Raw genomic sequence first — 21,387 nt, 5'->3', positions numbered from 1 at the left:
CCATCTTTACTCATTTCATTGCAGCCTTTCTAACCCTCAGGTTAGAAAACTGCTTTTTAAAATACAAAAATGTGAATTTATTGGTTATCAGTTACGGGTACTGGCTGAAAAAATGACTGCATTTTATTTCAAACTACATTTGGACTGTAGATATTTCTTTCTTTATTGCAAAAAGCAGAAATGTAAACCAGAAAACCACTCATAAATGGGCTTTAATGTAAGTTGAAATGAGGTTGATATTCTCCCCGGAGTCTTTACAACAAATACTACAATTCACACTTCATCTTACTTTAGTAAGTAAATTATTCTTATTTTATGTTTTCACTTTGCAAGTTTGCATATTGTGTCAGGTTCAAATAGGGCAGGATTTTTTTAGGTTTGACTTTATTAATAAAATGTAGATATCAACGAATAAGTCTAATCCATTGTTCATACAATAATGATACAAAAACATTTTGGTTCGATAAACTTTCATTATAATCGAGATGTGTACTGAGCAGGTCAAGGTTGTTGTTTCTAAATGATCTCAAGCATACTACAGGCTTTTCTGTGCTGCAATGACTTGTTCATTAATGGCCGACATGCTGATCCCGATACATCTGCTAATAAGCTAATAATGGCCAACAGACTGTATGTATTTCAAACTGTTGTCAATTCTATAAATGTATGAATAACACCAAAAATTCGATTAGTTGTCAGCATTTTAGGCAGTTTATTTGAAAAACACATACAAAAAGATCATATACAAGACAATAAATAAAAAAGAGACAGAACAGTTTGGGTTAAGCTATGCAACTTTTTGCATCATCATTAGTAATAAATACAGTACAAAATCCACCCAGAGTGAATCTAAAGATTTTCCACAATATTCACTGATCATGTTATTCTTCATTATGATTTAGCTATTGCTTTCATATTATTGATACATACTTCTACTTTTCTATAAAATACTCAAGATCATAAAACATTGCGCGGTTACAGCAAAACAGCAGTGTGTTGTACAAAGATGGCCACTTCCCTTTTTCACTGGCAGGTTAATAATCAACATTTTTTCAGCAGCAAAGAAACATCTGAAATATTCAAGAAGGTACAGCATCATATTAAACACATCTACAGAGCTACTCCCACATACACATAGGAAAACCTGAGAAGGACATGCATTAAAAAGCTTGTGCTTTAAGTTCTACTGTTCATTCCGGTTCATCAGCTTGAGTTAATACTATGGCTACTGTCCAGTTCGCTCTGGAGTAATGGGGTACACTGTGGAGGACATGGGGTAAGGCCAGTGAGAGCACGAAATGAAATAATAATAGTAAGACCAGCCAGCGTCATTCCAATCCAATATATGTTAGAATAATTTGCAGGATTAGTAGAGTATTAATAAGAAATGCACACCGAAAACGTAGTTAGCTTATTATACCCAGGTGTAAAACACGCTATCTATATTGTATAACCACAGTACAGAAATTTGCTCAATAAGACCAATGGCTCAAGTTAGCATGTTAGATACTTCCCAAAATCCCACACAAAGCAATTGCCAGCGATACATAAGGACAAATAATACAGCTCATTATGTGTGTCCTAAAATTATAAGCACTAAATTGAGATCCAGATATGATGGAATATCATGAACATGGTCAAAATAAAACAAAAAAACAATATCAAAAAATTAACTCAAATATGACTGATTATGGGAAACGAAGCAGTATCGTATAACAAAAGCAAGCTAATTGCGGAGCCGTACTAAGACAAAAGGGGGGTTTTGTACCCCGTCATCTGCTTTAAATCAGAGCAGGGATGATACTAAAAACACAAAAATATAAAGTAAAATCAAGAGGTGACAAGAATGGAATGTAAATCCAGATCAACAGCACCATGCTGGCTAGAAAATGTGTTGGGAAACACCCCCCACGTCAAATTTTCAACAAGTTTCTTTTTTTCTCCTCTGAAAAAGAAAACACAGACGGCATGCAAAAGCATCCCCACCGACCAATGCATAATGAGGTATTCTTTTTTTAATATTTTGTGTTATTTTAAATAAATATATTGATTAAATTGCAAAGTTATGAGATAGAGACATTAAATATTCCACCACGATAGCTAGCTAGCTACAGTTAGTAATAAATAATGATTGTTAAATACTTAAGGCATCTTTAATCACAGCATTCTATGTGAACTAGCAAACCTCCATTTTCATCCATCTGTAGTTTTTTGGATGGAGGTTTCGTACGAAAAGAAAAATAAAAACGCAACACAAACAGTCAAGTTACCCTCCAATAATACACAAGGAAGCATGGAAATACTTGTAACTGAATAGAAACACAAAATCTAGGACAAGAAGAACCCACACCACCAAACCAAAAAATCAGGCAACTCCATATTATAGTGCATTTACAAAACACAAGCTACATTATAACAACAATAAATATGTTTTTGCAGCATTGCAGCTTTTTCTTCACTATGGTTAAAATGGACAAGGACTCGGCATATTAGTACCATGTCCAGATTGGCATGTGAGCGAAAAAAAAAATTACAAGTAATAAGGAAAAGAAAACAAATGGCAGAAAAAAAAGACAGTTGAAATAAAATCAATGTTAAGAACAATTGTTTGGTATTTTTCAAATGGATGGCTTTTTCTCCCTTTCACCCTCCTTCAAGTGAACTACGCCGACATGGTTCATGCATGATATAGAGAAAACGGCTTCTATCACTGAACGTATCACAGTTGTTCTAGCAATACCATACACTACTACCATGGGGGAGGGGGGTGGGGGGACAATCATACACATTCTAGCACATTATCACAGGCAAACTAGTTTGTATTTTCCCTGTAACACCAGACAGTCGTTTTTTTTTTAATCAAACAGTGGGAGCAACTTAGATTGAAATGAAAAGGAGCCGGTACACAACAGAGGCGATTCACTGTATATAGAAATCACATGTGCTTGTTCGATAGGCAATAAGGTTCTGGTAAAAGGTAATACAAATGTCAGATTTTATTCGCTCTGATGGCAAGACTCAGGCACTGCATCCTCAAGCCCATCATGCCAGCCCTCTCATGTCACGATCATGCCATGAGCGAGGCCACAGAGAGGAGTTGCAGTTAGACACGGATCTACTCTACTAGCAGCTCTTTGAATCCTGAACGTCAGGAGAGAAACGCTACATCAGTCTGAGATCGGTGTCTAAGGGCAACTTTGGTCTACTCAGGATGAGTGGGGGGAGGGGAAAGGTGGGGGGTGTAGGGGGTATTAGGTGCATTCTTGTCCTCCTCTATGAATGAGTGGGATCGTCATAGTATAACGGTTTCACATGCACAGACACAGTCCCTGTTTCTACTGCTCCACAACATTAACGACACAGCCCAAGCCTGCCATACAGCATGCACATCTGAGGCCTCTGCTCTAGATTATAGAGGCCCGACTACGACACTACACAGATCACTGGAAGCCATGCCTGCAGTTAGCGGGTTTAGCATCAAACTCTGATGGCATCTACTAACTGTAAATCCAAAAACCATGTTAGACGAGAAAGAGGGATTTTTGGCCTTTTTACACAACTAGCTCTTTCCTCATTGTCTATGATTTAACACGTCTCTGTTAGAGCTGTAGTCACCCTCTCTGTAGGTTTATTTTTCACAAACATATTTCTCAAAAAGGCTTTTGCTTGCTACACAACACTGTTACTCTGTAAATACTTTTTCAGTACTATACTCCATTACACCACAAGCGTTCAGCTACAAGAGTTCACACCAAACAACCTCATGCTAATCATTTGATAATGTTCTGTACAGATGTGCTGAGGGCTTGGGCAGAGTGCAGCTTAAAGGATTTTTCACAGGCCTGCGGGGGAGAGGGGTTTAGATATAGTGGCAGAGAAATGGCCTTAATTCACCACACTGAGCTGGGGAGGTTGGTGGTCAGAGTGTCCTCTCTCGGTGGCTGTATGGAGAAATGCACACAGGGTGCACAATCTGACAGAATCGTGTGAAGCCTCAGCACATCTGTCCATACATGTCCGCTCCTACCTTTTACATCCAGCAAGTCCATTCAACCAACCTTCAGTCCAGCCAACTAGCAAATGCATCAACCCCCATCCCTCGTTGTGTTGTAGGTGAGTGTGCTTTGTTGATCCCTCTGTCACAGCTGTCTCAGAAAGGCAGGCTCGTTGAGTGATGCAGAGGGGGAAGAGGGGGTGTTTGGCAGAGCCTCCCCCCGGAGGGAGGCCATGGAGAATTAACAAGACCCAGATCCAAAGCTGCAGGAGTCGACAGGAGCTATCAACTGTCGGGGGTCAGTTGGGTCTCAATGTCCACTCTGCAGATGGGGCATTTCCTGCTGGTGGCCAGCCACTGGTCCACACACCCCTGGTGGAAGAGGTGCATGCAGGGTAATCTCCTGCAGACACAAGAGAGACACGGTCAGGATTTTAAAATAAATTTAGGACTTTCAAGAAAATGTTCAGCAACATTAAATCCCTGCATTTTGAAACCTGTCTATCTCCAAAATGTCAACTTTTCAAGCTTTTTCAAAACAGCCCTGTTTTTAGTTTTGTGACATTTTTCAGATAATTGAATACCTTTTTTAGTGGTTTATTCATCTGAAGAAGGAGGATACTTTTCTCTAACCATAAAGGAACACTTGATCTTTTAGTTTATCTGAAAAAATTAAAGTTATCAAATCTGGAGATACATGATTTTCCCTGGGAAAACGACAATCTTTGTCTTTTACGCTTACAATGGGATCTCTCATATTTTATCTCCTACTTTGTAATCAATTGTTATTTGCATCTTAGTGTCCTTAAATGAAGCTTTTTTGTGTCGTTTACTTTATCAAGAAAAATAAACCAGAAAAGACAGCCTGTCTGCTTAGTAACACTGAGTTATAGGCCTTGAAATCTTCAATGTGCCTGTGATTCATGTGTCCTGTCATGCCCGGTATCCAGATTGTGTTGAGAATAGATCCAGTTGTCTGACTCTGGTTCACATTTGACATCAGAATGCATCTCAAGTGACTTCTTGTGATCAAATTTCTCCTCACTGCTCACATTTGATTTTTATCTGCGGGGAAACTGTGACTGCTGCCAAAAATCCACATTTGTTCTTCATAACAGAGTCAGAAGAGGAATTTCTGTCTGTTTTAGGTGCAATCATGGATAATTAGCGCTGTCAACTTCTATCAAATCACTCAAAAAGCATTTAAATGCCAAGTGTAAACATAATGAAAGGCATATGCTCTTCTCACAGTTGTCTTCTTTAACCCTAAACTTGTGACTTCAAACTAAAGAGAGCCGGAAACATCATCAATGATGCATGCTTAGAAGAACAGAGAATGTTTTCATATACAGTAATTTACTATATAATCAAGCATAAGCAAACTCTTTCACTGTATCACTGCTCCATTTTCTATCTTTAAATACAACCAGACGCAACCCTGACCCTAGAAAACCAAATGCCTTCAAGAGCTTTGTTCTTCTTCCCTCCTTTTTCTTTTTCACAGAGTAAAATCACTTGTTTTGTCACTTTGCCAGTTAGACAGATCACAACACTGGATACGCATCACAAGATTTTGTGAAATGCTAACGTTGCCTTCAGGTGGTATTTTCAAGATGAGTTGCTGGAAGAAATCCTGTGATAGGATTTTCAAACCCTGATGCTTTGAACTTGCATGGCAGAACCAATTTAGGGTTAAAAACTGCTTAGACTCTGACTGTGTATCCATTCTGAATGAAAGTGATGTGAAAATATATAAATTATTAAATGTAAGCATGTTTCTCTGAGGGCTAATCAGCAGGGAAAGGGTTGTCTGGGGAGACAGAAGACCTCCACCAGCTTTCCACAAACAACTTTAGGGGTAAATGTTGGTCACATCACTGTGTCTATGTCCACGGCATTGTCGAGGTTGGAGGTAAAAATATAATATGGACAAACAACACATTCTATGATGTCTCTCAAATCGCACCAGGCAAAAGACAGATAAAGATATGGGATGGGGTAGAGATGGAAAAAGATTACCATGTTAACAAATTGTGAGCGTTTATGTCATCAAGACATACACAATATGAGACCATACCAATTGAATTAGGGTTTAAGTACACTGAACAACAGTTTTGGCTGATGTGTGGGCCAAGATTTGTTTTGTTTTCAGGCTCTTCCATACTAGTAAGTGCCAAGTCACATATATTAGAGCTTTTTCCAATCTTAACTATGACTCAAATACTGTTGTGAATGCTATTTTTATGGGTCGGAAACCAGTGATGGACTGTAGCGAGTACATTTACTCAAGTACTGCACTTAAGTACAATTTTGAGGTAGTGAGCAACCTCACTGCTTGATGGAAATAAATCCTACACGCTGGACTTTAACAAAAAAGCACAACAAAAGTTTTGGGATTTCCATTAGTTTCCCAGGTAATTACTAAAAATTCAAAGTGTTTTGACAAACTTTGGCCTGAGAGTGGCGCTAGATAAAAGTAAGGGGATGAACAAAGTTATTACAGCTCACCCTGAGGGGACAGAAATGCAAGAATCGATCCAACAGCCATCAAAACATTCGCTCAAAACTACAAATGTCAACCTGCTGATGGTGCTAGAAGAAAAGTCAGAGAATCATCAGAGGGATTCATCCTCTGGGAACCATGACTATCTGTCCCAAATGACATGGCAATCAATACAATAAGTGTTGACATATAAAAGTCTTGACTTAAGTGGGTGACTGGCTGACTGAACAAAATCGCCATACTAGCACTACAGAATTGCTAAAAGCTGCATGTAACAGAGGACAGGTAAAACAAATGTATCCCCCAGAAGACACAATTTGCATGCACAGCTTATGTTCAAATCTGCATAACCAGCATTCTCCTCTTTTAAGAAAATGATGAGCGTATAGGCATACCTGACATCCTCTCCGTCCTCCAGCATTGACAAACAAATGGTGCACTTCTCATCAGTGTCCAGCTCCTCATCATCCAGACACATCTTCAGGTCCTGGGGTATTCTCTGCAGAGAGACGTAAATTATTAAAGTGCGTCTGCATGTTGGGAGCTGTGATGTTTGTGCCACCGGTGTCTCTGAGTCAGCGCAGACGAAAGGGAAAAAACTCACCTAATCATGCTTTCCCAGAAAAAGACAAAATATAGATCAGATGGAAAAGACTCAATTACTTCTTCTCACTCACAATGTACCGAAATGATCTGACTCTCTTCCCTGAGTATTTGGGTCATATTCAGTGTAGACACTTTTTTAAATTCATTCCACGCACATATCTGCAGACAGCTGGATGAGTCATCCCTCGCCTTGGATTGTGCACACTGCAGACCTGTTTCACTAATCTGCTAAGGGAAATTAGTTTGACCTTTGAACTTCTGCGAGAGCCGTGACCCTCTCTCCACTCTCATCTTTACTCTTTGATCTTTCTGACCCCGTGCTGCCCTTTTCCATCCACCTCTTTCATATTTTGCTTTGCTTATTTCGTGCCCAAGGCTTCAACTAAACCAGACCACATCAAAAAAGATCCTATTGCTCAGCTAGCCAGTAAGAAGCTGACCATTTTACCTTTTTGTACTTATGGGGGAAAGTGAATCTCTCTATGGTGGTTTGGACCGCCCCTCGGTTTACACTGCCCAGTCTGTCCTCCAGCTGCAGAAGCTCCTACAATGAAAACAACATACAGGTATGTCTTGTAAGTGTTTTAGTGTGTTAAGAGGCATTTGTAGAGATCTGCAGAATCATCATTTGTAAAATAAAACATTCAGAAAAGAAATGCAAGTGTGGAGTACTTTGATTAAATAGAATAATTGCTCCTTCGAGGAACAGGACAGAGCCTCTCAGAAAACAATTGCGTCTTATTCAAATGAAAACAAATGTCACGAGATTAAAGGCAGTTGGACTATTTGAGGCATCTGGAACCCAGAGTAATTGGAAATAAGGAAATCTGTTACACTCGAGCATGTCCAGAGCGTTGGTCACAGTGGAAACAATGATAAATGAGTGTTGACTGGTGTGTCTGCTGAGGAGAGAGAGGAAGAAGCAGCACAAACCTCGTAGCTCTCTCTAACAGCAGACGCGTGGCGGGAGGGGTTGAGACTCTGCAGAGCCAGCAAGTGTAGCTGGGGATATGGGTAGTTTCTGATTTCATGGACAACCTGGAAGATGACAGATAAAAGAGGCAACATCAGCTCTGCAGCAGAAATCAGAAAAGACGGAGGAACACAGGTCATCCCGCAGATGCTGGGTATCGAGATCACTCTCCAAACCCAGAGGAGAATCGCTGGGAGTTCATCATGATTGATTGTACAGAGGAAGAGGGGGCTTACCACTTGTGTTGAGGCATTGTTTCGAGGGAAGTGGTGCATCCTAGGAGAGGTCAAGTAGTGCTGATAGTGCTGCGGCAGCGGATGGATGTGATACTGGTGGGGGGGCAGCCCAGCATCCACACTAAGATCCCTGGACAAAAACCGAAAGCAAGTCAGCCAGTGGCACACAAGTCGTTATTTCATAGTGATTCTAACAGTGGATTCATACACAGCACAGTGGGTGTCCCTTCATTTCAACAGCACTATTTAGGCCAGTGATTCCCAACAAGGGGTACTTGTACTGAAAGACTGCAGCGTAAGCTCAGCTAATTTTAAAAAATAGAAATTCCAATTGCTTGTTTGCTTTTGATGTAGAGGTAAGGGAGTAGGAAAGGGGGCAGTGGCCTCCCACTTTATGGCTCTGGTCCACATTTGTTTTAAGTATCAGATCACTGTAACCCAGTTCCAATCATTCCCATCTACTCTAGTGCAGCTGGTATTGTTTTCACCTTGTCTGTCTGCCTGACAGATTAGGTCACTGCTTAGGTCAGATTAGGTCATTGCTGTGCAAAATACATTCAGGAAACTTAACAGGTGTGTAGTTGACATCAAAATGAACGCTGAATTTAAAGATTTGAAGAAGATGGTCTGAGCAAACCTGGCCCACATTTGTGGACCTGGAGACACCTAGTGTGGCAGGAATTACCACAGAAGTAGTTTTTGGTGCTTTGCCAGGTGTTCATATGTCTGTTTGCCTGTCATAGAAAGATTTGGTCAACGCAATAACATCACATCCGTGCAAGATGCAGTCATGAAACTTAACAGTAATGTAGTTGAAATAAAAAGTGTTTCTCTCCAGCATTATAAAACAATTATGCTGTCAGTGGCTGTGTGGCTCTACCTCTCTTTGACCCCTCATGAAACTCCTCATGCATAAATGTTACATTTAAAAGTTTATTGCCAACTTTAGTGTCTCCAGCTTGGTTTTAAACTCCTTCCATCTCATCTTGACTCACATTTGTAGGCAGCCTGGTGCAGTCCAACTAAGACAAACTGACAATGAGGAATGATTTGTCAGAAATTAGTCGTGTCTAATTTTGTATGCTTTCTGTTGGTATGCAATCCAAACCTTAAAGGTCCCATATTGTATTAATGTTCTCATACTGTTCATTGCTGCAGCACCGTTATTCACTCTGGCTGAACGCTCCGGTTTAGTGTTTGTCTTTTTAAAGACCGCCTGCCAGTCTGCTCTGATTCGTCAGCTGTGATGGGTCTAAGCAGGCACCACCAACTGTGCTTCCGCATCACAACCTCACTAAAGTCCTGACAGCTCATTTAAAGGCGCCGTTTCTGAATACGGCTGTGTGGATTGAGCACTTTGATAGTTTGGCCGTATTTATATAAAGCACCTAAATCTACTTTGTAATCAAAAAAAGACATGGAAATGTCCCTTTATTTCACGACAGTGTTGTTTTCAAACAAATAAAAACCTTCTGGAAACTGTTTGCCTCTGTAGCGATGCTTAATGTTTTATGAGATGTATATATATATATTGCTTACCAGTCTGTGCCCTCAGCCAGGTAGCGGGGCTGCTGCACCACCGGCTGAGGAGGGACATGAAGAGGGGGCGCAAACTCATAGCCAGGCCGCAGTCTGTGGGGCTGGTGAGGAACTCTCTCTGGGGTGCGTCTGCTAAGACAAATAACCAATCATTTGAAAACATCCTGGGAAACCAAGAGTTTGTCTTAAATATGATGTCACTGCACAACCCCGTCAGTCTGCTTAAACCAAGAGGTTAACTGGATACAACAAAGGCGAAACATTTTTTGTCTTTTAAATTTCCCTGCAAAGCCCTGTGGATACCTGGACGGTGGCAGGATGTGTCGGTGCTGGGCCTCGAGGATCTGCTGCTGGAGGAGGTATTGCTGGTGTAATGCCTGAGGTAGGAAGGGAGGGGCAGGGATGTCCTGGAACTGGGGAGCGGGTAAGGGGTTGAGGGGTGGGTGGAGCGGAGGGCCATGCTGGTGGCCGGGAGGGGCCAGGTGGGGGTTAATGCCTGACTGTGGCTGCCCTGGGTGGGGCATGGGGAAGTCCATGGGCAGCGGGGCCTGAGGACCTAACTGGAAGTGCCGGCAAGAGGTAGCATGGCTGTGCTGCTGCTGCTGCTGTTGCTGCTGTTGCCGGTTGAAATGGGATCCTGTGGAGGATAAGGAGAAGTTGTCAGGCTCCTGAGGGGAGAGATTAGCTGGAATTAATTGTGGGTGAAATGTGGTGTCACTGTGTGTGTGATATAGCATGTTAATGAAGCCCTACCTCTTACCTAGGGTGAAAAATACTTCTGTGGGGGTGGGAAAATGATGATTACCACAAGTACCATGAACATGACGACCATTTTTTTTGGTCCTGCACACAAAACGCGAGCTTTCATTTCTTTAATTGCATTTTCCGACCTCTGGATCGACTGCTGGTCTTCTGACTCACACACAAAGCGGACTGGATCAGAACAGATGAAATCTACCAGGATATGGTCTTCAACGCAGTTCTTGTAAATTCTGCAGCTGACAGTGGGTCAGTGCACTCGGTAAAACCTTTAGTACCTGGCTGTCTGTAAGATATATATTAAACTGTTAAAGTGCCAAGCCTATCTATATAACCATAAAGAACAATTCTTTCCTTCTTAAAGGTTAAACCAGACAATGAATTCACTATTATGCATCTGTGCTTCACTGAAACCTCCTGTATCTTTGTGTCTTACACATACAGTACAGCACTTCTTGTTCTTCTCCCATGTGAACATTCAGGAGTTGAGAGGAAATAGCTTGAATGCTTTTTTTTTTTACTCTCTCCAACCACAGCTATTTGGCAACTGTAGCGAGCAGACTGCTGTAGAGACTCAACAGGGGGAAAAAAAGACAGTCTAACTTGTGCTGTGGAGCAATATGGTTTTAATGCTCAACTTAAGCTTATAAAGATGGTTTTGATTATGGAAGGGTTGGGAAATTGCAACACCAAATTTAGCTTTGAATTAAAACTTTTCAGGAAATACTGGCCAAAAGGAAGCCATGCTAGGTCTGCAGTGGAGCAGGATTTAATATTCTGTGTTCGGTTATGTCCATCTGGCAGAAACTGAAGCAGTGAATTTTAAATCTTCCATTTCAGAGATTCAAGTTGTGCAGTTCTTATAGAAGATAGAAAAAATCCAGTGTGAGGTTTGAGTTTAATCTGATTTTAAAGTGTAAAAAGACATGACAAATTCTGATGTAAACAGTGGAAATCTTTTTAAAAATCATGAGAAAATAGGCAAAGTCTACATTGCATTTACTAGGAGTACGCTTGAAAAACGCAGTATGGTTTTAAAACACACCCAGGAAAGATAAGCAGTATGACTTTCCAGCATTATTTTCAGCTTGACAAGTCGTCAGCGCAGCCGGGCGGACAAGAGATGACCTTGCAGCCGTGGGTCAAAGGCTCAAGTCTAGACTGTGAGTAGCACACTGCGTTTTCAAGCGTCTCAGTGAGAACGATCACCATGAATGACAGCAGATAGACTCATTCAGGCCCTGTGATGGAGGAAGCGTGGAAATTGTCTATCTTTGTCACAGCGGGAGAGGAGGTGGGTGGGGAAGGGGGGTGGAGGGGGGGCAGGTAGGGACAAGGGAGAGGGAGGACAATAAATGGAAATCAGCAAGAAGCACACTGAAGGTTAGGAAAAACACTATATTCTTTATTGAAAAATATTAGTATATGTGGAATTTGTGTTTTCTTTGTTTGTTTGTAATAATAGTATAAATCCATGCAACAAAAATAAACAACATAGACTGAAGGCAAGGCCCACCATGCTCCATATAGGGTTAAAAAGAACAAAAGCGGCATCCAATGAGCAGACGTGTTGGCTACAGCACATGATTCCAGTACAGCAGGGTACATCTTTACTACAGAAAGATTACATTGGATTTTCACTAGTCAATGTAGAAAACCAAAAACCAAAAATTATGAATCATAAAATGTGACCATGCATTGAAAGTACTATTACCAGAACAAAAGGTAAAGAGAGACCACAACCAAACAATAAAGACGTTATTACTAATAGAGGATCTCTTTAGCAGTGCAGGAAAATAGGCATCCCTGTGAAATGGATAGCATTTTGGCCTTATGTTAGTGGGGAAAATTGGGAAGTGATGAACCACCAGTGAGCATGTTTTGCTTTACTTTTTTTTTTTTTTTTTTTTTAAATTTCATTTGCTCGAGAGGAGCAAACAGCCCTGACAATTCAGTGTGATTCGAAGCTTGAAATTTGCAAAGGGAACAAAAGGATTACACAAAAATGGAGACAGTTATGGCAGGTTGTTGTGTGCAGGTGCAGTGTACCTTCAAGTCATTTCAAGTGATCACATGACAGCATTTGCTGAAATGCGAAGTTTAATAAAAAAAAATGGCATGCACGTGGTGCCAATTTTGCATGCTTATTTTCTTTTCAATTACAGGTCACTTCTTTAATCATGTACATTGCACCTTGTGTGAAGAGAAGGAAGATGAGCCAAATTCTGGTGTTCAACAATGCAGTGCAGTATTTAAGATCATGCAAAATGTATCCACTTTACAGGAATTTACAGCATGTTGTCTATCAAGACTGGATGGGAGGTACACAATGACATTCAACTGATATCTAATAAAAAGGAGCTAAAATGTTTACTCAGTGCTACAGCAATTTGACAGAAAAAAGACAAAAAAGGTGCTCTGGTCTAGGTGTTAGCTATTGTTTTAGTCTTGCTTAACATGGAAAAGTCTATGACTGAATACATCTCGGGAAGGGGGTGCTTTTTAATACCAATGTCGTCTTCTGATGGAAAGAGGAAATGAAGAAGGGATTCACAATACAGCTAAATGCAGAGAACAGGCAGAGGCCACGCCACACCACACAGCAGCAGATGATCATTAGCTACACAATGGGGGGGACGACAAAGATCTGATAAATGCAGAATGTAGAGCCAGCCTCCATACTATGAAACAGGGAAATAAGAACAGAAATAAAAGCACAATGAAATCACTGACGCCACTGTTATGATATTAATGTTACACTGTAGCTTGATCATTGTTTTAACTGTGACCGCAGACTCGGGGCTTTCTGCAGCTTCAAACAAAACAGCTGCCGAATTGCCAATTAGCAAATAATAGAGAAAGGCGACGGAAACATTGATGGTTAGGAAAGTCTACGCTCGCCGGGGCAATTAAGCCATGTATCGATTAGCACACTGGCCAATTCAAACGGATAATAACGAGTAAAAATCACGGACAAGAGGGGGGAAAACGGCGAGCGCTAGCAGAAGAAGGTGATCTTCAAATGACATCATCCAGGCATAGATAAGCTGACTGGCTGGAAGGCTACGTCTATTTTGCGGTATTTTTACAGTGCAAATAAACGATAGCGCCTCGGGGGGGGAAACAACAATGCATCGTAATGTTGCTGAGATATGAATCTTAAGAGTAAAAACCCCGTCTAATGCCAGTATTGCCCTAACACATTTCCTCTATGCAGGAATGTGTTTCTGGCGTCGGCTATTTCGGACCGCACGCCCCGTGCATGTGGAATCCTTTGTGAGGAATGTTTCCGTTCCAGGAAATAGCCAGAGCCGACGAGCCAGTTAGCTTATCTCTCAGCGGCGGTATTTGTTTATAACGAGGCGCAATTACACACGGGGGACTAAATCACTCGGTAGTTTACAGTCACCTTCGATGAACTAGAATCACAGTAGCATCACGTTACGCGCGGTTTCGCGAGTAATTTGAGCGTAGATTTTTTTTTTTAGCTTGCTAACGCGAGCTAACCCGAAAAGGCTAGGCTCGAGCTAGCTAGCCAACAGCTGCAGTGAATATTAAGATAAACAGGGCACATGTTTTGGATCGATATGAATATTAATACCGTACCTCTGTTTCTTACTGAGCCGAATACAGGAAGAACCAGATATCCGACATGCACTAAGACCATCCTGGGATCCTTATCTTATGATTCCGCTGGGTTATTTGGAGAGATAGAGTAGTAGCAGCCCATGCGGATCTACATTCAGGCGGCTGGTTGTTGCTGGCTGGCTGCTAGCACCACAGGCAAACCAAACGAAACGACTGTCTGACTCGCTCGGCTGTCGTTGACAAAAGCAGACATGTCATTTCATGTCCGGGGCGACAGGGGGCAGTGTTGCAGCGGTGACACGGCTGAGGGGGGTATCTCCAGGTTATCCTATTAAAAGAATGGGAATCTACTGTTGTGGCTTTTAAATACGCATTTAAAGAGGTAATGACTCCATGTTGCACCCAAAAGAAATAGTTTGTTTTAAAAGCTTATGTTCTCTAATGAACACATTAATTAATAACTTGCCTATTAAAGGATAGGTTCACCCTCAAAAAAAACGACAGCGTAGTGTACTCGCCCTCATACCGAGGGAAAAGTGGATGGAGTTTCATGGTCAGCAAAACATTTCTGGAGCTTTGGGTTGCAGCTCTCTCCTAAACAGCTGAAGTAGATGGGGACTTGTTTTAAAACGTTAAAAATAAACACATAAAATGGCTCCATGTGGATCATCAAGTCTCTGGAAGGCCCAAGATCCAAAATTGATTTGAACATACAGTATTAATAAACGTGTGAATAACATCTCTTCAAATCAAATCTTGCAGAGACTTGAATTACGCCTGACAGGCTATAAAGAGCAATTTCATGTTTATTTTTCAGTTGTTTTTTTACGTATTGAAACAAGTCCCCATCTACATCAGGTGTTTAAGAGAATGCTGCAACGCTGTTTTGCTGTGAAGCTCCAGAAATGTTTTGTAGACAATGAAACTTTATCTGACTTTCCATCAGCATCAAACTGAGTAGATACTGACTATATTTTCATTTTTGGGTGAATTTATCCTTTAAGCTCTGTTGGTAAATTCCCAGTGATTTATGAACATAATAAAGACTACTCGATCACAGATAAGATATAAGAGAAGAACATGGCAAAGTTATTTCATTCGGTAAATCTCATTCTGAAATATTTATTTTGGGTATGTTCCCACAGAAAAGTATTTTATCATTTATCATTGTACTAATTACACGGTTTTTTGTTTTGCATAATTTCCATAAATCTAAAGACAGCCATTTTTACCTTGTGAATTCAATTATATTATTATCCAGATACTGTAATAAGAAATATTTTCTGTTTGTCCTCTGCAAGGCATTCAAAATTTAGGCTCATGTTATAGATGCTGAATCTTCTGAGAGCAAACAGCCTTTAAAAACATTATTAGAGACATATGATATGCAAATTATACTAACTCATTTTAGAGATTATAATGCTGAAAAAGATGCCTGGGATAATTTATAATTATCAGATCCCAGGGACGTTTATTGTTTCAGTGCGCTGATATTGTTTTAGACAATAAAGTTCATTGTTAAACTGTAAAATTTCCTGCCCCTGTTACATATCTTTGTCGTCAAGTGATTGATAACATTGGAAAAAATGTGTATTTTGACTGATATACTGATATTGGAATTTTTTGCCCCCTCAAGATCGAGTATCTGTCGGGAGCTTAATTTTATTTGACAGTTACTTTCTAGATTCAGATTAAGAATAAAAATATAATCAACAAATAGGTGATGATAGTATGATATCAATAAGACTTAAATGATCACTGTTGGGGACATGTTTACATGTATAAGTCGAGATATAATATAGATACATTGATCAAAGTTAGCCCCACATTTATCAGCTACAATATCAAAGTAATGCACAAATAAACCCATCAGTATTCATAATTGAATAATATAATAAATATAATATTCTGAAATGGGCTATTCTGCAGAATTAGTACTTTAACCTTGGGTACTTTAAAGGTGCTATTTGTAAGAAAAGTAGATTTTTGAGTCTGCACCTTTAAGCAAACTACATTTTGATGCTATTGCTTTTTGGCTTTTACTTTAAAATTTTAATGCATGACTTTTACTTGCATGTATTTCTGCACTGTGGTGCTGCTGCTTCTACTTAAGTAAAATCTGAGTACTTCTTCAGCCAACTGCTGTCTAAGTTATTTTCATGGACTACACACTAGCCAGTTTTATAGGTATATCCTTACAATGTAATGCAACAGCTCTCACATGAACACTTATTAATATTCTATAAAAAACTGAAATATTACTTGTATGCATATTGTAAGATAAAGTCAGAAATGTTTGTCCAAACTCAAGTTGTGCGGATAAATATAGCGGTCAGTGTCCTCCCCCTGACGGCAGGGGGCAGAGCTGAGCGGCAGCGCAGGAAACTCAACATCGGTCACATAAATAGAAGAAGAGTTCATTCAGCCATTACATTCTCACAAGCAGGTCGAAGCCGCTGTTGGTGGAGGACAGGTCATTAGCAACCCAACAAAATGTTATCCGTGAGAGTTGCAGCAGCTTTGGCGAGGACCCTGCCCAGACGGGCTGGATTTGTAAGTACTTTAACTAAACAGTCTGCATTTGATAAGGATGCTGCAGCAAGTTTATTTAATATCGTTGTAAACCTTGTGGGCGTGAAGGGTAATGTTAACGTCACAGGCCGCTAGCTAACTTGTCATCCATTAACTTATGCGGCTTTAAACGCTACTAACATGTTCTGGATGATACCTACCGGTAATAATCTTGAAATTGTTGCATTAAGTGTGTTTGTCGAAGTTGCCCTTGTGAAACGTCGTCCTGCGGCAAGCGGCGCTAAAGTTAGCACGCAAGCTAATGCTAGCTACCAGCTAACAGCTCATTCAGCCACGCTTTGAAGGTCAGAAAGCCTGACAGCGCATGTCGTCTGCGCTGTGCAGCGTTGGACTAGCTCAGCTTTCTAAGTGCACATTGTTGACTGTCCCTGCCATATATTTAGTGAACTGTTCTGTGCAAACAACGTTTAATCGTATCTGTCTGTCATTAAAATCAGGTGTCCAAGGCTCTACCGGCCGCCTGCGTTGGGGTCAACCACCTCCACACACACAGACCATGGCTGCAGAAGACAGGTGAGAAAGTCAAAAACAACATGATAGAAACTCTGTCCTCCACAACTTGGGTCAGCTGCACTCAAAGGCGATTGATGAAGGTCATTGATCATACTGAGTTTCCAGAGTTTGTCTTTGTAAATGTCAAAATGAGGTACTTTCTGTAGTAAAATGTACGTCATTCATAGAGGAGAATAACACTGTTTACAAAATCACAGCGATGTCAGATTATCTTTGACATTAAATTGATAACGTTATTTACCCTTTTTTATCCTGTACAATATTTAGCTTAGCTAGTTTTGAATGATTTGAGCTCTCATGGAAAAGCTTTTGTGACACTATGACCTTTACTTTTAATGTAATAATCTAAGCTCAGGAAACAACTAAATTTAAGCTACATCACAATATTAAAAACAATCCCTAATGTCATCTTGCGTCATATTAAGATGTCTCCTTATAAATACACTGCTTTTTCCTATTTTTGGCTATTTTTTTATTTAAAAAATCGCAGGCATCCAGAATTTTGTTGCATAATTTTAAAATGAATGTCATATCATATTGTTGCGAAACAATACCCGACGGTGCACGTTGTCTCATTGACAGGCACAGCCGAGGTGTCTTCCATCCTGGAGGAGAAGATCTTGGGAGCTGACACCGCTGCAGACCTGGAGGAGACAGGACGTGTGCTGTCCATTGGTGACGGTATTGCCAGAGTGTATGGGCTGAGGAACGTCCAGGCTGAAGAGATGGTGGAATTCTCCTCTGGACTGAAGGTATGTAGAAAAGGACACTATGAAACGTATCAGTTTTTTATTTTATTTGTTTATGTATTTTTTCTAGGCTTAACGCACTGATTTACAACTATGCAAAAGACAAAGCTATTGTAATTAGAGGTTTTGTCACATATTGTGCATATAGGATATGATCATGTGTCATCTTGAATGAACAAAACAAAGAACATTTTGTACTTTTTAAAATGCAAAATACTCATGAAGTATCATGAATTTCCAACATCTGCAATTTAGCTTTATTTATACCTAAACAAACTTTCTGCTAATGAGCTGTAAATGGTTTTTTCCCTCCAGGGTATGTCTCTGAACTTGGAGCCTGACAACGTTGGTGTTGTGGTGTTCGGTAACGACAAGCTGATCAAGGAGGGTGACATCGTGAAGAGAACTGGTGCCATCGTGGATGTACCTGTAGGCGAGGAGCTGCTTGGCCGTGTGGTGGACGCTCTGGGAAACGCTATTGATGGAAAGGTAACTCGAACCATTGTAGATTATGTTTAAGCAGAAACCTTAAGGTTTGATTGTTCAGATGACTCCTTGCTTGTACCTGTTAAAGTAATTAGTAGTTCTCATATCAGTACTTATATTTTGGGTTGGCCACAGAATTGTTTAACCAGTGTTGTCATAATCAAAATTAACACTAATTTTAAAGCTGTGCCTTCAATGGTAGGTTTTCAGTTTCATAAATTAGTCTGTTAATGTCTGGAGAGTCTAGTATATACGACCAAATCTTAGATGAGTAGATTTTGCCAAACTGTCTTAACACCAATAATAGATAAATCGAGTTACTAATGTGTTAAATAGCGTTATTGACACACTTGTTGCTGATTTGATATGTTGGTTCATCATTAAAATGCTTTTTTTTCTTTTTCTCAGGGTCCCCTGGGTGCCAGCATCCGTAGGCGTGTTGGTCTGAAGGCCCCTGGTATCATCCCCCGTATCTCTGTGAGGGAGCCCATGCAGACTGGAATCAAGGCTGTGGACAGCCTGGTGCCCATTGGCAGAGGCCAGCGTGAGTTGATCATCGGTGACAGGCAGACCGGGTAAATACTTTGACAATTTATGATTATTTGGACAAACCATCATTCCAGTGCTCATCCACTTCTCTCCCCAATTTGTCTTTCTTCTGCTTTACTGTTTCTGTCCAATAAAGCCCAAAACTATCCCCAAAAAAATCTTTAAAAACATGGTAAGGATACCTTTTTTTATTTTGTCTTCCCTCTCCAGCAAAACCGCCATTGCCATTGACACAATCATCAACCAGAAGCGCTTCAATGAGGGAACCGATGAGAAGAAGAAGCTGTACTGTATCTACGTCGCCATTGGACAGAAGAGGTCCACCGTGGCTCAGCTGGTGAAGAGGTTGACTGACGCTGATGCCATGAAGTACACCATCGTGGTCTCTGCCACCGCCTCCGATGCTGCTCCCCTGCAGTACCTGGCCCCATACTCTGGCTGCTCCATGGGAGAGTACTTCAGAGACAATGGCAAGCACGCCCTGATCATCTATGATGATCTGTCCAAGCAGGTGAGGGCCCAGATTGAGTTTGTGAAGTGAAACCAAAAGATTGGATATTAATAATGAAATTGTAGTCGTATTCCCAAATGCAACAATGTTAACTTTTACTGTTTTCTTCTTCCACTCAGGCTGTTGCCTACCGTCAGATGTCCCTGCTGCTGCGTCGTCCCCCTGGTCGTGAGGCTTACCCCGGTGATGTGTTCTACCTGCACTCCCGTCTGCTGGAGAGAGCTGCCAAGATGAACGACAACTTCGGTGGTGGCTCCCTCACTGCCCTGCCCGTCATCGAGACCCAGGCCGGTGATGTGTCTGCCTACATCCCCACCAACGTCATCTCCATCACAGACGGACAGGTTAGTTTTCATATTCGTGGTTGTGTTTTCGCTCATGCATGAAACCTCATCCACTACATTGTTGTTATATTGATGATCTTCATCTGTTTGCTGTAGATCTTCTTGGAGACTGAGCTGTTCTACAAGGGTATCCGCCCAGCCATCAATGTGGGTCTGTCTGTGTCCAGAGTAGGCTCTGCTGCCCAGACCAGAGCCATGAAGCAGGTAACATCTGGGTTTTATATTTTTAATTTAGACATCACCCATTTTAACTTCATTTCAACTTTTGTTTCAGTTAATTATTCTAGATGGTCATACAGCATTATAAATGTTCTTACTCCTCCCCTCTAGGTGGCCGGTACCATGAAGCTGGAGCTGGCTCAGTACCGTGAGGTCGCTGCCTTCGCCCAGTTCGGCTCTGACTTGGACGCTGCCACCCAGCAGCTCCTTAACAGGGGCGTCAGGCTCACTGAATTGCTCAAGCAGGGACAGTACTGTGAGTGTCCACTAGAAGTATAACAGAAATGCTAAGCTGAATGTCTTTTTTTTTAAAAATGCAAAATTAAACAATTGTACTGTCTCCCATTTTGTCCCTCCAGGTCCCATGGCCATTGAGGAGCAGGTTACAGTCATCTACGCTGGTGTCAGAGGTCACTTGGACAAGATGGAGCCCAGCAAGATCACAAAGTTTGAGAAGGCTTTCCTGCAGCACATCCTCAGCCAGCACCAGGACCTGCTCTCCGCAATCAAGTGAGACACATTTCTCAGCCAAAAAGATGTTTGAGCTATTTGCCTTTTTGACAGTTGGACTACAAGTTTAAGAAGTATCAAACTGACTTGACATGTTTTCTGTTTCAGGGCTGACGGCAAAATCTCAGAGGCATCAGACGCTAAACTGAAGCAGCTTGTACTGACCTTCCTGTCCAGTTTCGAGTAAAAGATAGCACTTCTCTTGATCTTCAGTGAGCTACCTGTCTGTGTCCCCATTCTGCTTATCTATGTGAACACGCTGAAGGCCAAAACCTCCATGTACAGATTTCTCCAAATAAAATTTTACAAACCTACTGTGCTGTAAAATTCTTCTGATTGTTCGCAGTGAGTATAGTGTTTGGGTTGGAGCCCTCTGAGCAGATCTCACTAGTGGCAGAAGAGGTAATAATCAATGTGAGACAAACAAACAAATACTGTTCTGTAGACACATCAAATATGTTTGAATTTATGTCTGCTCAGCACATGCCACAGTCATGAATTCTGTTTACTGTGCTGTAACAACTTGTTCATAAGAGCATTATTTAAAAAGTGGGTTACTGAGTGTTTAGATGACTTGACAAGTGTGTGTTCTGCCCCTCACTGTTTTCAGAGGACGCATAAGTGAACTGTAAGCCCGGTTTCTCAGATGTGGTTGAAGTGATGGGGTGACATGTTTGATACTAAGGTAATAAATTCAGTGACACCGTCACACGTCA

At 41.0% G+C, this 21,387-nt stretch overlaps 2 protein-coding genes across 6 annotated transcripts; one reads left to right on the top strand and one right to left on the bottom strand.

Annotated features, from left to right (window-relative positions):
• Positions 1 to 698: 698 nt before the first annotated feature.
• On the bottom strand, positions 699 to 14,426 carry ark2cb (arkadia (RNF111) C-terminal like ring finger ubiquitin ligase 2Cb). 5 transcript variants are annotated; one of them, XM_073466394.1, is made up of 8 exons: positions 14,217 to 14,426; positions 10,155 to 13,291; positions 9,852 to 9,983; positions 8,313 to 8,442; positions 8,037 to 8,141; positions 7,552 to 7,647; positions 6,893 to 6,996; positions 699 to 4,397 (listed from the first exon to the last, which is right to left on the bottom strand). In XM_073466394.1, the coding sequence occupies exons 2-8, from the start codon at positions 10,586 to 10,588 to the stop codon at positions 4,280 to 4,282; spliced, it is 1,119 nt and encodes a 372-aa protein (XP_073322495.1). In that variant the 5' UTR covers positions 10,589 to 13,291; positions 14,217 to 14,426; the 3' UTR covers positions 699 to 4,279. The 5 variants fall into 5 exon arrangements, with proteins under 5 accessions (XP_073322495.1, XP_073322497.1, XP_073322496.1 ...); XM_073466396.1 differs by having other exon boundaries at positions 9,852 to 9,980; XM_073466395.1 differs by having other exon boundaries at positions 10,155 to 13,230.
• A 2,195-nt stretch (positions 14,427 to 16,621) lies between these two features.
• LOC140995944 (ATP synthase subunit alpha, mitochondrial-like) lies at positions 16,622 to 20,985 on the top strand. Its single transcript, XM_073466119.1, has 11 exons — positions 16,622 to 16,751; positions 17,228 to 17,303; positions 17,886 to 18,055; positions 18,368 to 18,541; positions 18,947 to 19,113; positions 19,298 to 19,598; positions 19,718 to 19,942; positions 20,039 to 20,146; positions 20,273 to 20,417; positions 20,521 to 20,671; positions 20,780 to 20,985. Exons 1-11 carry the CDS (start codon positions 16,692 to 16,694, stop codon positions 20,856 to 20,858), a joined length of 1,656 nt encoding a protein of 551 aa, XP_073322220.1. The 5' UTR covers positions 16,622 to 16,691; the 3' UTR covers positions 20,859 to 20,985.
• Positions 20,986 to 21,387: the final 402 nt, after the last annotated feature.

Source organism: Pagrus major, chromosome 5, assembly GCF_040436345.1.
Source record: "Pagrus major chromosome 5, Pma_NU_1.0".
In the NCBI taxonomy this organism is placed as follows: Eukaryota; Metazoa; Chordata; class Actinopteri; order Spariformes; family Sparidae; genus Pagrus; species Pagrus major.
Note: the sequence above shows the minus strand (reverse complement) of the source record. Positions and strands in the feature narration are given on the sequence as shown.

Excerpts from the sequence above, each read along its gene's own strand:
- ark2cb (XM_073466394.1), bottom strand. The coding sequence starts at position 10,588 with ATGCTATATCACACACACAGTGACACCACATTTCACCCACAATTAATT. Across the intron at positions 9,984-10,154 it reads CACATCCTGCCACCGTCCAG|CAGACGCACCCCAGAGAGAG; the intron begins GTATCCACAGGG and ends TATTTGTCTTAG. Across the intron at positions 8,142-8,312 it reads ACAATGCCTCAACACAAGTG|GTTGTCCATGAAATCAGAAA; the intron begins GTAAGCCCCCTC and ends GTCATCTTCCAG.
- LOC140995944 (XM_073466119.1), top strand. The coding sequence starts at position 16,692 with ATGTTATCCGTGAGAGTTGCAGCAGCTTTGGCGAGGACCCTGCCCAGA. Across the intron at positions 18,056-18,367 it reads AATTCTCCTCTGGACTGAAG|GGTATGTCTCTGAACTTGGA; the intron begins GTATGTAGAAAA and ends TTTTCCCTCCAG. Across the intron at positions 19,599-19,717 it reads ATGATGATCTGTCCAAGCAG|GCTGTTGCCTACCGTCAGAT; the intron begins GTGAGGGCCCAG and ends TCTTCCACTCAG.